Raw genomic sequence first — 14,458 nt, 5'->3', positions numbered from 1 at the left:
GGACAATAAGTTAAGTGGTCTTTAGCATGTAAGCATAAACACTCTTAAGTTGATTTCTTTCTCATTGCAAAGGATAAACAGCTCTGATGGACTGGGGTCATCTTTTCTTCCCAACTTCATAGTTAATCACTTATTTAAAAAACCCTATGGATTTCATTCTTTATATTTCATTGATGGTTTTAAAGTAACTTTGCTCAAATTGACTAGATCAAAATGCAAGAAGATGCAGGAAAAAATGTTTTTATGTGTTTATAAAGCAAATAAATTCTCTGTAAGAATTCTGTAAAAAGCTTGTATACAAAACTAAAGGAACAAAAAGATGCAGAAGGCAAACCTAGCAGGAAGGGCAATGCATGTGAATACTCTTGAGCCCGTATCATGCATTTTTTGACACATATATTCAATCAAATTTCCAGGTTGAGCCCTTTTTCCTAAGCTTGGCATTATTTGACCTGAAAAATAATTGCAAGATTTCAGCTGACTTCCATGTGGACTTGAACCCTCCATCTGTCCGTGACATGCTGCTGGATAACTCTGCGTCTGGAGCGGAGGGCACCAAGGGACATTTGCCGGGCGAGAGCCTTGTGCACGGAGTCCCCGAGTCTTGCCTGCGCTACATAAAACGGGTGAAGAACTGACTTTCTCCTCTCATTCTGTATCCTCACTGAAGCTGAGGCTGTTCAGTAGCGTTGCGGTGTGCTGTTATCCACTGTGTGGAGATGCAGAAGTCAGCTTTTCTCTTGGGCTGTGGGAGTTTGTCATGTTTTGGTCAGTGTCTCAAGCTGATTACCACTTTGGGCTCACTGGGCAAAGCACCAGGTAGAGCTTTTCATGACTTGACCATGCTTAAGCCTTTTGAGCACCCATGGCCCATCCGCAGCAGCAACCAGAGCAGGGTCTATGTGGGTTATGAGAGGGGACAGCGAGATGATTGAGGCCAAACTCAGCAGTGCAGGTAGGGTGTCTTGCTCTCTGACAGCCTACTGTCTATCTATTGCAGGGGGTTTTCTCCGTGACAGACCCACACGTAGAGATCTTCCTGGTGGCCCGCGTGGAGAAGGTGCTGCAGGGCAGCATTACGCACTGTGCAGAGCCATACATCAAAAACTCGGACCCGGGGAAGGTATTGGATGGGGCCGTCAGAGTATTTGCTTAGTGATGCTGGCTGCTGCTATGGGGGGTAGTGTGGTCTGAAACATGGGTTGTTTCTGCTGCTCTTTAGTTGCTTTCTGGCAAATACTGGTCTTCATTCTACTACTTGTGCTGTTCCCAGGCTGGCATCAGCTGGGCTGTGCTGGGAGAATCGGTTCCTTCCCCTGAAAGGAGGCAGAGGATTTTTAGAAAGATCCATACAGTTGGGGAAGGGGGACTTTTCCTGTTACGCTTCAACAAGGCGAAGCCTGGGCTGGCAGCAAAAAAGCGGGACACTTCATCCCCAGAGAAAGGGGCCGCACTGCTACACACAGTGTCTTGGACTGGTCCAGTCTCACACAGGCTGGGAACAACAACGTTTTGGTAGCAGCAGAACATGGGCTTCACCCTTTATTCTGCTCTCCCTGCCTCTGTCTTGCTCTGTGCAGAGTGCCATGATCATATGGGGGAACTTATGCAAAGGGTGGTCATTGGTCCTGGTCCTGCTGGCATCAGTCTCTGCATGCCAGGTAGAGCTGATGCTGTCTTGCTGCAGCCAGTCAAGATTAGTCCCAAAATTCAGTGTGTGGAAAACCTGGTATGCGATGACATTCCCTCGGCACATTTTGTAAATGTGTACAGCATGAGCCAATTACAATCAGTTTTTGAAAATAACTACTAATACCCTTTGGAAAATAAAATGCTAATACCCTGACAGTTTAATGCAGAATCAAGAAGAGTTTTAATATGACTGTGCCCACAACGTGTTTGCTATTCCTTTGTAAAAGTAATAAGTATGCATGGTGTGAAGTGACCGGGATGTCTATCGACTGCTTTGGCGACTGTTCCTGTGTGCCTGGGGAGCTGTGCATTGTGGTGTACGGAGAGTTTCTTCTCCCTGGAGAGTGCAGCGCTCCTTACTGCTTTTCCAGGGGAGCGTGGAAGCCATGGTGCACGCTAACCTCTCTTGTGTTTTGCAGACTGCCCAGAAGGTCCATAAGGTGGCCAAGCAGGTGTGCAGCCGTCTGGGGCAGTACAGGATGCCCTTCGGCTGGGCTGCCAGGTTAGTCACCTTGGGCTGTGCTTGGGCCGTGGTGGGAGCTGCTGCTGCAAGTTATCCGGGACATGATCCAGCCGAGTAGGAGAAGGGTCAAGTGACTGAAGTCAGTGAAGTTGCAGCTGAGGGCAATCTGGCTCACATTCCCAAGACAGAATGGGGATTGGCCTGAAATGCTCTATCTAGAATTAGAAACAAAATTTTTAAAAGTAAACAGTGCTGGGAAGACAGTAACCTTCTTGCTGACCTGTAGCTACTGCTATCAGGGCAGAACATTCCTGGGGACGAATTACCCTGTCCCGTGCTACCACGGGAGTCGGTGCAGAAATTCCCTCCTGGCACCAGCCATTGCCAGGGACAGGATGAGAGTGGAGGACCTCCTGGCCTGGCAGTGGCAATCAGCTGGGCTTTGTCTCCCGTCTTAGACTCAGCTTTAATTAATGTTCTTGGGAATGACTGGACATAGTGATCCCATTCCCTCACTGGTCTTTTACTGGGACTGATAAAGTACATCAGTGCTAACTCCCTTAAATCTCACGTCAGAGGAAGGCCTGAAGGTGACTTCATCCCTCTGCCACTGCCTCCTGTTCCTAAATTGCTGTTTGGTGCTGACAAAAGGGATGGTAATGACTTGGGAACACCAGATGGCTGTCACAGCGGGATGGGATTTGGTGGTATACCACTTTCAATGTGTATTCTTGAGCTAGATTTTCCTGTGACACCGGCCTGCTCAGCTTTGAGATGGCGTTTCTGGGATGCAGCTCGCTCCCGGGAGCCAGCACACAGCCTGCACAGTGCCTCTGCCTTCGTTCAAGTGGTGCCTCTGCCTGATGGTGGGCTCTGTGTGGACATTGACTGTGACGGGCTTCAGATTTGTTCCTGCTGGTTAAAGAGCTGCATTTGAAGACTGAGGAGTTGAGTGGCCAACAGCCTGCTTTGGGGAGCTGTGTTGCTCTGCATCCCTGAAACAGTTTCCCTGTGGTTTGAGAGGAAGCTATTTGCACAGAAAGGGAGTATGAATGCTTTCATGTTCCTGCTGTATGCAGACACTTGCAGCCTTTATATTCAAGGGCAAAGATGCCAGTATTCATCCAGGGCAGAGTCCAATCTCCTACTCTGGCTTCAGAAGGAAGCTGATGTATGTCCTGAGACTGGTCTTCATTGCGCACTCCTTTCCTAGGAGGATTTCCATGTGCAACTAGGAAGATACTTTACCACTTGGTGTCAGTGGAAGGGGATTGAAGGGCATTTGTGATTGTGGACCAGGCTTGGAGCTGGGCCGGGTGTGTCCTTCTCACCTGGTTGGAGAGAAGGGAAATGGGTGATGTCCCGCCCAATTTTATGTGACATGGTGGATTGCAGCCTGTGTGGGGTCTAAGCACTGCGTGAGGATAGGAGGGTGATGAGGAGGTCTGGCAGCATTCAGAGATGTCACAGGCCAGTGAACCTCTTGCCTGATAAACTGCCCTTCAGTCTGACGTGTCGAAGACCTCGGTGTCTGCATATTTACCAACATTTAAGGAATGTGTCTCTTCCTCAGACCAGTTTTCAAAGACTCCCAGGGCGCTCTTGATGCTGAAGGAAAATTCTCACCTCTGTACAAGCAAGACAGCAGCAAACTCTCAAATGAAGATATGCTGAAGCTTCTAGCAGAGTATAAGAAGTAAGTGTAAGAGACTGATGCAGAGGCTGAGCAGGCACTTTAATATACATTTTTAACAGTAAGCATAAGCATGAGATGATAATTTCTAAAATACTCAGAGGGTAACAAAAAGTCCTGCTGATGCGTTCAGCACCTGAGCTTTCAAGGTTCACACTGTTCCTTTCTCCCTAACACAGACCAGAGAAGACGAAACTACAGGTCATTCCAGCTCAGCTAAATATCGTCATCAAAGACATCCCACTAGACTTCACAAGTAAGGATCTTGGATCTTAAAATAAATGCTGATGGCTCTAGCCTCAGGAGTTAATGCTTCTATGGGGAGTTTTGCTCTTTTGTTAACAAGAGTATCTCAGGGCTGCAATGAGAAATGAGTAATTCAGCACAAACACTGACTTGTAAGTCTTTCTGACGGATTCTGTGGAGGGATGTGGTCTTAGTGCAGAGATTTACCTGAGGGGTGCATCTGCTTTGCATTTAGTGACCCACTTTAGTCACATCCTAAATTTAAAGCAAGCCACCTGCCCGTTTTTGCTGTTGTTATTACACCAATCTCCTATAACATTTTGGATCCATAACACCAGAGGGCCTCACAAACATGGTCAGTGTGATTCTCCACTTTGCATTTAAAGAAACAGAGGCAAAGAAATGACTTGTGATGTGTTCATTGTCACCCCATGGGCCTTTGGCAGCTCCCGTCACGGGTTCTGTAGTCCGGTCCCCTGTCCAAAAGGTTCTTCTCATGGACTTAATTCTGTTGTTCTTTGAAAGACCATCACTAGAGATGAACTCTCCCTCATGGTGGATGTGAGTCTCAGTGAATTAGGCAGGGCTTGTATATTCATATTTTGAGGCAGCATAACTGTCAAACATCTTTCTGAAGCAGAGAGTGGAAAAGGACTGATGTAGTGGGAGTCAGTTTCAAGTCATCATCTCAATAGCCTGTCTGCTTCAGTCAGGTGATGTTTGCATGGTTTATAAAACAGTAACTTAATGGAAGACTCAAGGTGCAGGTCCTGGGCAGAGCAGCCATCCCTGCCCAGACATGGGTCATTCACAAGACCCTTTGACTTTGCTCAGAGCTACAGGAAAGTGCCACTTCTGCAGTCCCCATTGACAAGGAGAGCAGAGCCCCATCGTGCCTGTGCACCCATCTTTTCTTGGCATTGCTAATGCAGTTGGGAACCACAGATGTTGCATGATCAAGGGGAGAATTTTCCCTTAATCATTTCAATGGGAGTGGTCCAAGTCCTGCTGCCTGGTCAACACACACGATCCTCTGATGTGAAGAGAACTGGATGCTCAATGGCAATGGCAGAGGTTCAAACCCTTGAATTTCCTTTCATATGGGCTATACTTCCCATGTTTGTGGGGTATGCACTTATCCAAGCTTTCCTTCTCTTCTAGATTGTGTCACAGCTTCTTATATTCCTATAAAGCCTTTTGAGAAGAGCTGTGAGGACATTGCAGTTGAAGTGGAGGAGCTTGTCCCAGAAGTTGCAAAATACTGTTATCCCTTCACTGTATACAAAAACCACCTCTATGTCTACCCCTTGCATTTGAAGTATGAGAACCAGAAGGTGTTTGCGAAGGTGAGCAGCCTGGAGAGCAGGCTGCAGCCAGACTGCGTGTGGCCTGGGGTGATGCTGCTGACCTGTGCCAATGGCTCATCCTCCTGTTCTCCCCCATTTCAGGCAAGGAATATTGCTGTCTGTGTAGAGTTCAGGGATTCAGATGAAGCTGATGCCAAGCCATTGAAGGTGGGTACCTGTTATTTCTGGGGACCTGGGGCTCGCTGCTGTGTACTATATGCCAGCCAGGCTGAGCAGTGCAAGAAGAAAGCACTGAGTTTCCATGCTGTTTTAATTTAGCTGGCTAATTTAGGGTGGCAGCAACCCTGAATCCAGCTCTTCATTTGTGTTTCCAGTGTATATATGGCAAACCCGGAGGCCATCTCCTGACCACAAACGCATATGCTGCTGTGCTGCATCACAATCAGAGTCCGGAGTTCTACGACGAGGTAAAAATGAAATGGTGGGAAATAGCAGCTTTTCCTGGATGCTACAAAGCCAAGGGGCTTTCAGGATACCTCTTTTTCCAGGGCTGGGAGAAATAGGGGTAAAAACAATCGCCAGCCCTTTGCCTCAGTAGAAGGGCTCAGCAAAGCCAGAGACTTTGTCAATTTTTAATGCCAGTTTGTTTTCTGCTATCTTTACTGTCACGCTTTGTGCACTCCAATCACACACTCCCATTAATAAGAAATGTGCAAATGGTAATAAAAACGTTAGCCAGGAGTTATTTAAGATGGGTAGTAATGTGTCTTGTGTAACTGCATACAACATAGCATTTGTAAAAGAAAATAGAACTTAAAATATTGCTCCACAATTAAAAATACAGTCTTATCTATCATGATATCATTTTAGATTAAAATTGAGCTTCCAATTCACCTCCATCAAAAGCATCATTTGCTTTTCACCTTCTATCATGTCAGCTGTGAAATAAATACAAAGGCAACATCGAAAAAACAGGACACCGTTGAAACTCAAGGTATGTTCACTGCTTAAATTACTTCTGTTGGAGTGTAAGAATGTGAGATAGAATAAATGTAGGGACATGAAATATATTTTATTAAAATATTAGCCTATCTGAATTTTCTTTTTGGAAAGCAACCTCATACAAATCATAGGTCTAAACTGGAATAAAACACAATGGTTTTAGTGTATAATAAAGCTCAAATTTTTGCTGCAATCTGACAGCTATTTCGGCGTGTTCTTGACTTGGCTTGCATGAAGGGCTATTGTCAGTCAAGTCACCAGCAAAAACTTGACGTGAGCTCAGGGCCTCAGGGCCTGATCCTGCCACCACGAGGCATGTGTAGGAGACTGAGCACATGCAGTCCCACTGGTTGGGATACCTCTCTGTTCAGCCGGTCCTTAGGCAACTGAAGGACCCTTGTCATGATGCACAAGACTCACACACCATTTCTGCCCCTCCAACCCCCTCCTGATCTTGCTTGAGCTGCATCTGAATTTTGTTCACCAATTCACTGGGTAAAATGTGCTTTAACAAGGCTGATATGATCAATCTCAGCCTCGTTGAAGCCACTTGCACAACTGCAAGTTGAATTTTCTCAGAGTGAAACACAGTTCTCCAAGCTTGGAGCTTGAGCTAAACATATATCACTGTGTGTCTGCTAACTCTGGTCACTGGTTGCCTCCGCAGTGGGATATGCCTGGGTCCCGTTGCTGAAGGATGGGCGGATTGTCACCCTGGAGCGGCATTTGCCGGTTTCGTCCAACCTTCCACCTGGCTACCTGGGTCTTGGGGACACAGAGTCACGAAGGGTAGGAAGGCCAATTAAAATGGACTTAAACATAAAGGGAAGAGGAAAGTTGAGCTTTAGTTGCCACTGTAAGTTCTGGGCTTCTGTTAGTGCTCTGCTCAGCTGGAAAGATCCCTACTGCAGGGCAGCCCCCAAAGGTTAAGGTTCTTAGGGGTGGGATTCAGGACACTTAATTCCACTTTCTGTGGTTATATAGGTTGCAGGGAATATTTTCATGGCAGGCTGGATCGGGCCATTTCACACGGTGCAGAGCAGGAGAGTGGGGACATGCCCTGCGTGCAGATTCTTGCAGGGACCGCTCTGCCCTGTCGTGGCTGCAATGCCACTGGTGTTTGCACTGGGGGGGGCCGTTCTTCCGCCCCAACCGGTACCTTCTGACCGGGCGTCTGTCTGCACAGAGCCACCTTCTCACCGCAGTCTGAAACCAAGTACTTGAATGTTGTCTGTTCACAGCAGCCCAGTGTGGATGCGAAGTGGGTGGATGGAGCAAAGCCACTGTTTAAACTCAGAATCCATTTGGACTCAACCATTTACACCCAGGTAAGTCGAGCACCTCGTTCTTAAAGACTTTTGACACAAATGGAGAGGAAACGATTGCTGTATCTCTGTGACAGCTATACTTACTGTAGGTGCTGTGGGAAAGAGGTACCTGTGTTTGCAGAGCAGCACTGAGATACTTCTGTAGCAGCAGGTCTGGGATTACTTGCAGGGCTCTGCTCCTTTGTCCAGATGTGACGAGACAGTTGTGTGAATGAATGAGCCTAGGGAGAGGCTGACGTTTTCTTGGCCAATTGCACTGTAACTAGCAGGACCAAGGAAACATTTGAGCAAATGAGCTGCTTCGATGACGCAAAAGAACTGATGGAAATGTGAGGTTCCCCAAATATTAGACTGTTTATTGAGTTTAAGGAAAAAAAAAAAGTTTTCTGACAACAGAATATGTAAGACAACAAGAGCCTTGATTTCCCTTTGAATCCAGTTCAGGCTGTTTTACCAAATCCTCACATGTTCTGCCATCTTATGGTAGTGATGGACTTCCCCAAGCTTCATGTGATGTGCAGCAAAGATCCCCAGCACATGTTTTGGGGCGCCTCCTGTCAGCACTGCTCATGGGGCAATGCCCGTGGCAGGGCTTGTTGTCTTGTGCTGGATGTAATCAGCTGCATTTACAGTCACAGCAACTCACTTTCAGCATCGTCTAAACCTGGTTTAGGGTCTTACTGATTCTGTACAGCACTGGGAGCAGCATAGTAGTTCCACTCCCCAGCAAATTACATTCCCAGATGCTTTTCAGGGTTAAATAACCCAGTAATTAAATTTAACCATGGAGGAGGGGGGATTGGAACAGAGAAGCATGGGAAGGAGAGTCTGCCTCAGATGGACAGTAGGGCGTCAGTGAGGCAGATGATGAGGCAGTCTCAAAGAGTCACAGCTGGGAGAGAAGGGCTCCTGCTTCTCCAGGCCAGTGTTGGATGGGGATTGCGACTCAGGGTAGTGCAACCACAGGAGAATTTTAACGCTGCTGACAGTTTTGTGGTTAATCTTGAGATTAGTTGGGAGCCAAGGGACGGGCAGTGGCTGAGTACCTTGGAAAAGGCAGGGAGCAGTACTGTAGTCCTGGGAGATGGCAGCTGGGGACTAAGAGTGCCACTGGTAGTAACATGGGGCTTGCTAGGGACATGGCCCACTGCCACAGGTATGTCAGCAGACTTTAGGGTGTAAGCTGCAGAGTAGAGGCTGACAAATATTGAGGCTGCTGCATTGAACTTGTTTTTCTTCTCTTCCAGGACATGCACTTGCACAAATTCTTCCAGTACTGCCAGCTGGTTCAGGCGGGAGCTAAGGAAGTCCCAGGAGAGCTTGTTAAATGCCTAAAGGTGAACAGGGCCTGTTGGTGGCCTTCGTTTGTGTTTTTACAGACCATCAGTAAATACCCAGAGCCCTGCACTATGGGAACACACCCTGGCTGCAGCCCTGGGACCAGTGCATTGTGCAAGATCCTACCCTTTGCTTACTGACATGACTGCCTGCTGTCTGTGTGCTGCTTCCCACTGCCTTTCACAGCAGGTAAAACAAGCAGTCGGCATCGCTCTGCCATGCTCATGGCAAACCCTCCTCCTGGTGGGCTCGCACTAGATCTGATTCAAATCTTTAAACTGTTGCACAATTCTTTGTTTTCAGGTATTTATCCATTCAAAATAAGGTGGTTTTTTTCAGGCTGAAAAAGATCTGTGAGATTATCAATTAGTTAAATTTGACCACAGATAATCTGTGACCCAGACCCAGCTTTTCAGCAATCGCAGCGGCATGAGTAAGGTTTTCAGAGCAGATCCAGCAAAGGCTTCTGCAGGGAATAGGATTCTTGGCTGTTTACTGTCCTTGTTTCCTTCCATAACTGCCTGTTTTTGACAGCGCTGCTGTAGCAACAGCTCCACTTCCAGTGGAGGGATTTATCATCACAAAGTTACTGGGTGTGTTTCAGATAATGTATAAATATTTTAAGAAATAGAAATAATGGCAGGTTTTGAGGCAAAGCACTAAAGGAAGAGTTGCTTTGTTGTGAGCTTTTCGTCAAGGGGCTGGTTAGGTCCCAGCTGTGCCCAGCCACAGCAACCTTGCTGCACTTCTACATGCTAGCCACAAGTGATGGCTTCTTACCACCAATACCTCAGTAATTTCAGTAATTTAAATAATTAGATACAGACTTAAGAACCTTTTGTTAGATTTGCAGGTTTGAAAACTGAAAATGAAATGCACTGTCTTTCCTAGACTTGTATCATGATATTCAGGCAAAAGAGGTCTATGAGATGGGTGAAGAGTGTCTGCACCAGATGATCTTGACCTTCACCAAGTCTCTTAAATCCCATTTCCGATAGCAAGCTGTGCTCTTTGGAGAAAAGTCTCACTGCAAGTCATCGGCCATCAGGTTTCCAGGCTCCAAAGGCATTTGTGAAAATGGGACTTAGTCACTTCACAAAACTGTCACAAGTGACGAGAAGAATTGGGAGCAAAACTTCAGCTTTAAATTCTGGGTTATTAGGGTCAAATTGTAGCATGTGACCTCTAATTAAGTCATAGCTGCTTGGGCACATCTGAGAGGAGGATTAATACCTGCCATGAGTGATTCACGTTGCTCCCTGAAGGCATGCAGCTGGGATCTGTCAGCTGGGAGGCAGGCAGCAAGCACTGCTACGGGTCCAAGTTCTCCTGTCCTCTGGCAGGCTGAAGCTCACACCCTGAAGCATTTGCTAATGCCTGTCCTATTGCCACAGAATTGTCTGTGGACTATAAATATTTAACATCTGCAAAATGTTGAACTAAAAGTGTCTGTGTTTTGAACATTTGTTTTAGTGTTTGCACGCCATGGAGATCCAAGTAATGATTCAGTTTCTACCTGTAATTCTTATGCAACTATTTAGAGTCCTTACAAATGTGACCCAGGAAGATGAAGTAGCTGTCAACTGCACCATGTGAGTGTCTCATAAACCATCCAGTTTTCTTCAGTTACAAACGCAAAGCCACAAACTACAGTGCAAAGCAGGGTGTGGTTTCCCAGTACAAGGTGCTAAGTGACAGCATGTGCCATGCTGTGAAACACCAGCCACTGTCTTCTGACACATCTGGGTGGCATGGGGCAGCAGTGGGACCTTGTCCTGGGAGCTGTGTGGGGAAAATTGCAGTATTTAAAAGATACTCCTGGTTTGTTTTTCAAAAGAAAAAGGGTTTGCTGGTGGGGATGTCTCTGGCAGCCAAGTTATTGGGGCGTCAAAAGGCTCCAGAGGACCCAGGCACATCCCAGCTGCAGGCAGCAGATGTGGTTTCCCTGCAGGAGTGATGCCCAAGTCTTATCCCTGCAGACCAGGCTCCTGTGACAGGAGTATTGCTAAAAATCCCCTAGAGCTGGGTGTGTTACGCTGCAGAATTAGCCTCTACATCTGTGTTGGCTCAGAATATATGGCCAGAAGCAGGCGGAGGTTTGTTTAGCGATGCTCTGCCGTGCCTGCAGCCCCAAGAGGGCAGCACCGACTAGGGCCTGGTCCCCGCAGAAAGGTCTTGCGGTGTGCAGGCTTGTGCAGGGCCCCAAAGGAGCAAAAGGTGCAAAAGCACCTTCCTTGCCTAGCTCTGGCCACGACACCCCTAACCTGGTGGAGGCATTAAAGCATCTTTCCTCCCGTGGTTGTTCTGCTGTGAAGTGCTGCAGTGCAAAGGGGGATGCTGGATGCCACTCCATGGAGATCTTCCTCTGACTCCAGGAGGTACCGTGCATCCATGTACCAAAGGCATCTCGCTCCCATGATACCAGAGGTCAGAGGCTGAGCCCTGACCCCCCAGAGGTGTGGGTCCAGGGCCCTGGTCCCCCAGGGATGAGGGGCCCATTGCAATCACAGTCCTGCACCATGTGGTACTGGTTATGGGGACTCCTCCTGTGCGGAGCACTGTAATCCCACTCTGCTTGAATCACCAGAGGGCAAGGACAGGGGAACAAGTGACCCCCGCTATCTGCTGGGTGACCAACTCCCACCTTCACTTCCAGAGATTTTTTCAAAGCTTGGCCTGATCCTTTCCATTTTGTCAATAGCTTTCTGTTTAATGACAACTGTTTTCTCATCCAGACTTTCAGAGTGGAATTTAAAGCCCGCTTTATCTGATAAATGGCTTGTAAACTCCTCCTGTGACAATGTGCAATAGTTTGTTGTTCCCTCTGGCTGGGACTGGAATGTAAATCCCCAATGTTGGCTGGGGAAACCAGGCACTTGCTGCCTTCATCAGCTGCCTGGAGCGCTTCCAGAGGGCTGGCATGTTCTCCAAGGTCTGCCTGTCCCCAGTGAACTGCAAGGCAACAGCCTGAAAATAATCTAATGCATGTAACAAGGAGCATATGATGTAAATTCAGTAAAAAAGAGCCTTGCAGAATGAATAAATTCAGAGGAAGCAGGAAGGTATCAGAGTATGACAATGATGGAGAATTTTCTTCTCGCTTCTCAGCAGAGATTCTTGCGGGGGGGTGTTATGTTCATTTTGCAGACTTGGTCTAGTAGTATGGTTGTTCATTGTCACTTATCATTAGGAAAGGGCTCCTGATGAGGACAGACTCAGCACATGATACGCTGTACAGCGTGGATGAATCTGTAGCGTGTGCAGGAGGGGCAGTGAGCTTGCTCTCCATATGGCAGGTCCGTAGATAAAGCCAAAGAGATCTGTGTGTAAAGCAGACTAACTTAATATTTTTGTGAACACCTGAGCATTGTTCAAGTGCCTAATGCTCACTGCAATGTGAATTTAAGTAGCGGCAGGCTTTAACCCTGGCATGCACGGAGGCCAAAGAATAGGATATGTCCCCCGCAGAGAAATGCTCCACCTCACCTCCTCATGCAGGGAGCCTTGAGCATTGAAGGCAGCTGGTCTGGGTGATACTTGGTCCAGCACCAAAGTGGAGAAGAGGCTTTGGCCACCTGAGCTCCGAGTGCTCTGTCAAGGGGCTGTGCTGTAGCAAGGATGGTGCAGCGCAGGAGCTGTGAGGGGTGCAGCCTGCAAGTACTGACTCTTTGCAAATCAGGCTGTGCCAGCAGTGAGGCTTTTGGGGTTGAGCCTGGTAGGACACAGATGGTGTCTACTTTCTTGAGTTAGAGGAAGTTGCCCTCACTTTGCGTGCTGAGCACAAACCACTTTTCTCCCCAGGGTTCTTCTGCACATCGTGTCCAAGTGCCATGAAGAAGGTCTAGACCACTACTTGCGCTCCTTCATAAAGGTCAGTCATGACACACTGCTCTGCAAAACTCCCTGCTGGGAGCAGGCACACTGCTGATGCTGTTCCTCTTGCCTCAGTACGTCTTTCGAGCTGAGAAACCCAGTGTCGCACAGGCGAAGATGACCCATGAAATCCTGGTCCTTTCCATGGCTACGATCTTGAAGCAGTCGGCAGATTTTCTAGCCATCAATAAGCTACTCAAGGTGAAGTATTGGCAGTACTTGGCCACCGAGGGTGGAAGGGAGGAAAAGAGGGTCTGGTATAAAGCCCAACACTTCCACCTGTCCAAACCCACCGCAGGAGCAAAGCTACCAGGGCAGCTCCTCGCATCCACGTCTGTGAGGTTCTCCCCTTACAACAGAGGGGAATTCTTGCAGGGAACCTGGCTGTGTTAAGGCTCATGGCAGGACACAGCAAAGGGCTTTTCATTTTGCCAGTTTTATCTATTTTCTCCAAGCCATGCATGAGGACTGACTCACAGGAGGTAGACCAAGTTTCTGCCTCTCTGGGCCTTTGCAGGGCTTGCGCCCTAAACTCTGCTGGGCCTTTGCAGGGCATGTTGGGGTGCAGAGGGGATGGAGTTATTCCCCCCCCGCAAGACTGGCAGGACTCTTCCAGGTAGCAAAGGCACCCATGTCCAGCTAGCTGGGCAAGCACAGCCGTGCTTACAAAATGCCATTTGAATGTGAGCTTTCCCTCCCACACTGCTGCTTGCCCACATAGTCAGACATGTTCGATCCTGCTGAGAAAAGTAATAGTATTCTTTGTTCATTCTAGTACTCGTGGTTTTTCTTTGAAGCACTGGCGAAGTCAATGGCAATGTACTTACTGGAAGAAAACAAAATCAAGGTAAAAATAAATTTGTTCAATGCTGCACAGAGCAGGGTGAGCACAGAGCTCAAGTATTTCTCTCCTTCCATAGCTCCCAGTACAGAGAGGAACTGGAGCCATCACAAACTAACTGCCCTTCAAAAGTTTTTCTGAAAAACTATGTAATTCCCTTTATTTAAAAAACCCTTACAAGCTGAACAGCTAACCAAATCTTTCCTTTTTTTTTTTTTCCACTTTTCCCTTCTTCCCCTTTTCACTCTCAATTGTGATTTAAAAATTCCAGACCTCCTAATGGCTCCTGCAGCCTCCTTTTTTGTTACTAGCTACTGCAATTTCAGCCAGTGCTTTCTTTGGGCCAATGTTTAATTTGGAAACAACATAACCAAATGCTAAAGGGAACTCGTGCCTGCGCTCAGTTCTCCCCAGCTGCTTGCTTGCAGCACTGAGTGTAGAACGTGCTTTTGGTTTCAGCTGCCCAGAGGTCAGCGCTTCCCTGACTCCTACCAGCACGCCTTGCATTCATTGCTGCTTGCCATCATTCCTCACGTGACCATTCGCTATAACGAAATCCCCGAAGAGTCCAGGAATGTCAACTTTAGCTTGGCGAACTTCCTGAAGGTCAGCAGTTTCTTTTCTTCTCCCAGGGTTTTATCAGAAAAAAAACCCCAACAATTAGAAATAAGCAGC

The 14,458-nt window shown here is 47.5% G+C and overlaps 1 protein-coding gene across 6 annotated transcripts in view; it reads left to right on the top strand.

Moving 5' to 3' along the window:
• The window catches only part of DOCK11 (dedicator of cytokinesis 11), a 91,699-nt gene that overhangs the window by 35,632 nt on the left and 41,609 nt on the right, over window positions 1-14,458 (top strand). For 5 of the 6 annotated variants that reach the window (XM_054839155.1, XM_054839153.1, XM_054839156.1 and 2 more), the window contains 17 exons: window positions 417-626; window positions 1,001-1,123; window positions 2,112-2,194; window positions 3,729-3,851; window positions 4,028-4,104; window positions 5,256-5,440; window positions 5,543-5,608; window positions 5,776-5,868; window positions 6,272-6,395; window positions 7,071-7,192; window positions 7,645-7,731; window positions 8,979-9,068; window positions 10,543-10,661; window positions 12,871-12,940; window positions 13,018-13,143; window positions 13,718-13,789; window positions 14,243-14,389. In XM_054839155.1, the coding sequence (XP_054695130.1) occupies window positions 417-626; window positions 1,001-1,123; window positions 2,112-2,194; window positions 3,729-3,851; window positions 4,028-4,104; window positions 5,256-5,440; window positions 5,543-5,608; window positions 5,776-5,868; window positions 6,272-6,395; window positions 7,071-7,192; window positions 7,645-7,731; window positions 8,979-9,068; window positions 10,543-10,661; window positions 12,871-12,940; window positions 13,018-13,143; window positions 13,718-13,789; window positions 14,243-14,389 (1,917 nt within the window). The remainder of the gene's footprint in view (window positions 1-416; window positions 627-1,000; window positions 1,124-2,111; window positions 2,195-3,728; window positions 3,852-4,027; window positions 4,105-5,255; window positions 5,441-5,542; window positions 5,609-5,775; window positions 5,869-6,271; window positions 6,396-7,070; window positions 7,193-7,644; window positions 7,732-8,978; window positions 9,069-10,542; window positions 10,662-12,870; window positions 12,941-13,017; window positions 13,144-13,717; window positions 13,790-14,242; window positions 14,390-14,458) is intronic. The other variant, XM_054839154.1, reaches the window with a different exon arrangement.

This window comes from Grus americana, chromosome 12 (assembly GCF_028858705.1).
Source record: "Grus americana isolate bGruAme1 chromosome 12, bGruAme1.mat, whole genome shotgun sequence".
Classification (NCBI taxonomy): Eukaryota; Metazoa; Chordata; class Aves; order Gruiformes; family Gruidae; genus Grus; species Grus americana.
Note: the sequence above shows the minus strand (reverse complement) of the source record. Positions and strands in the feature narration are given on the sequence as shown.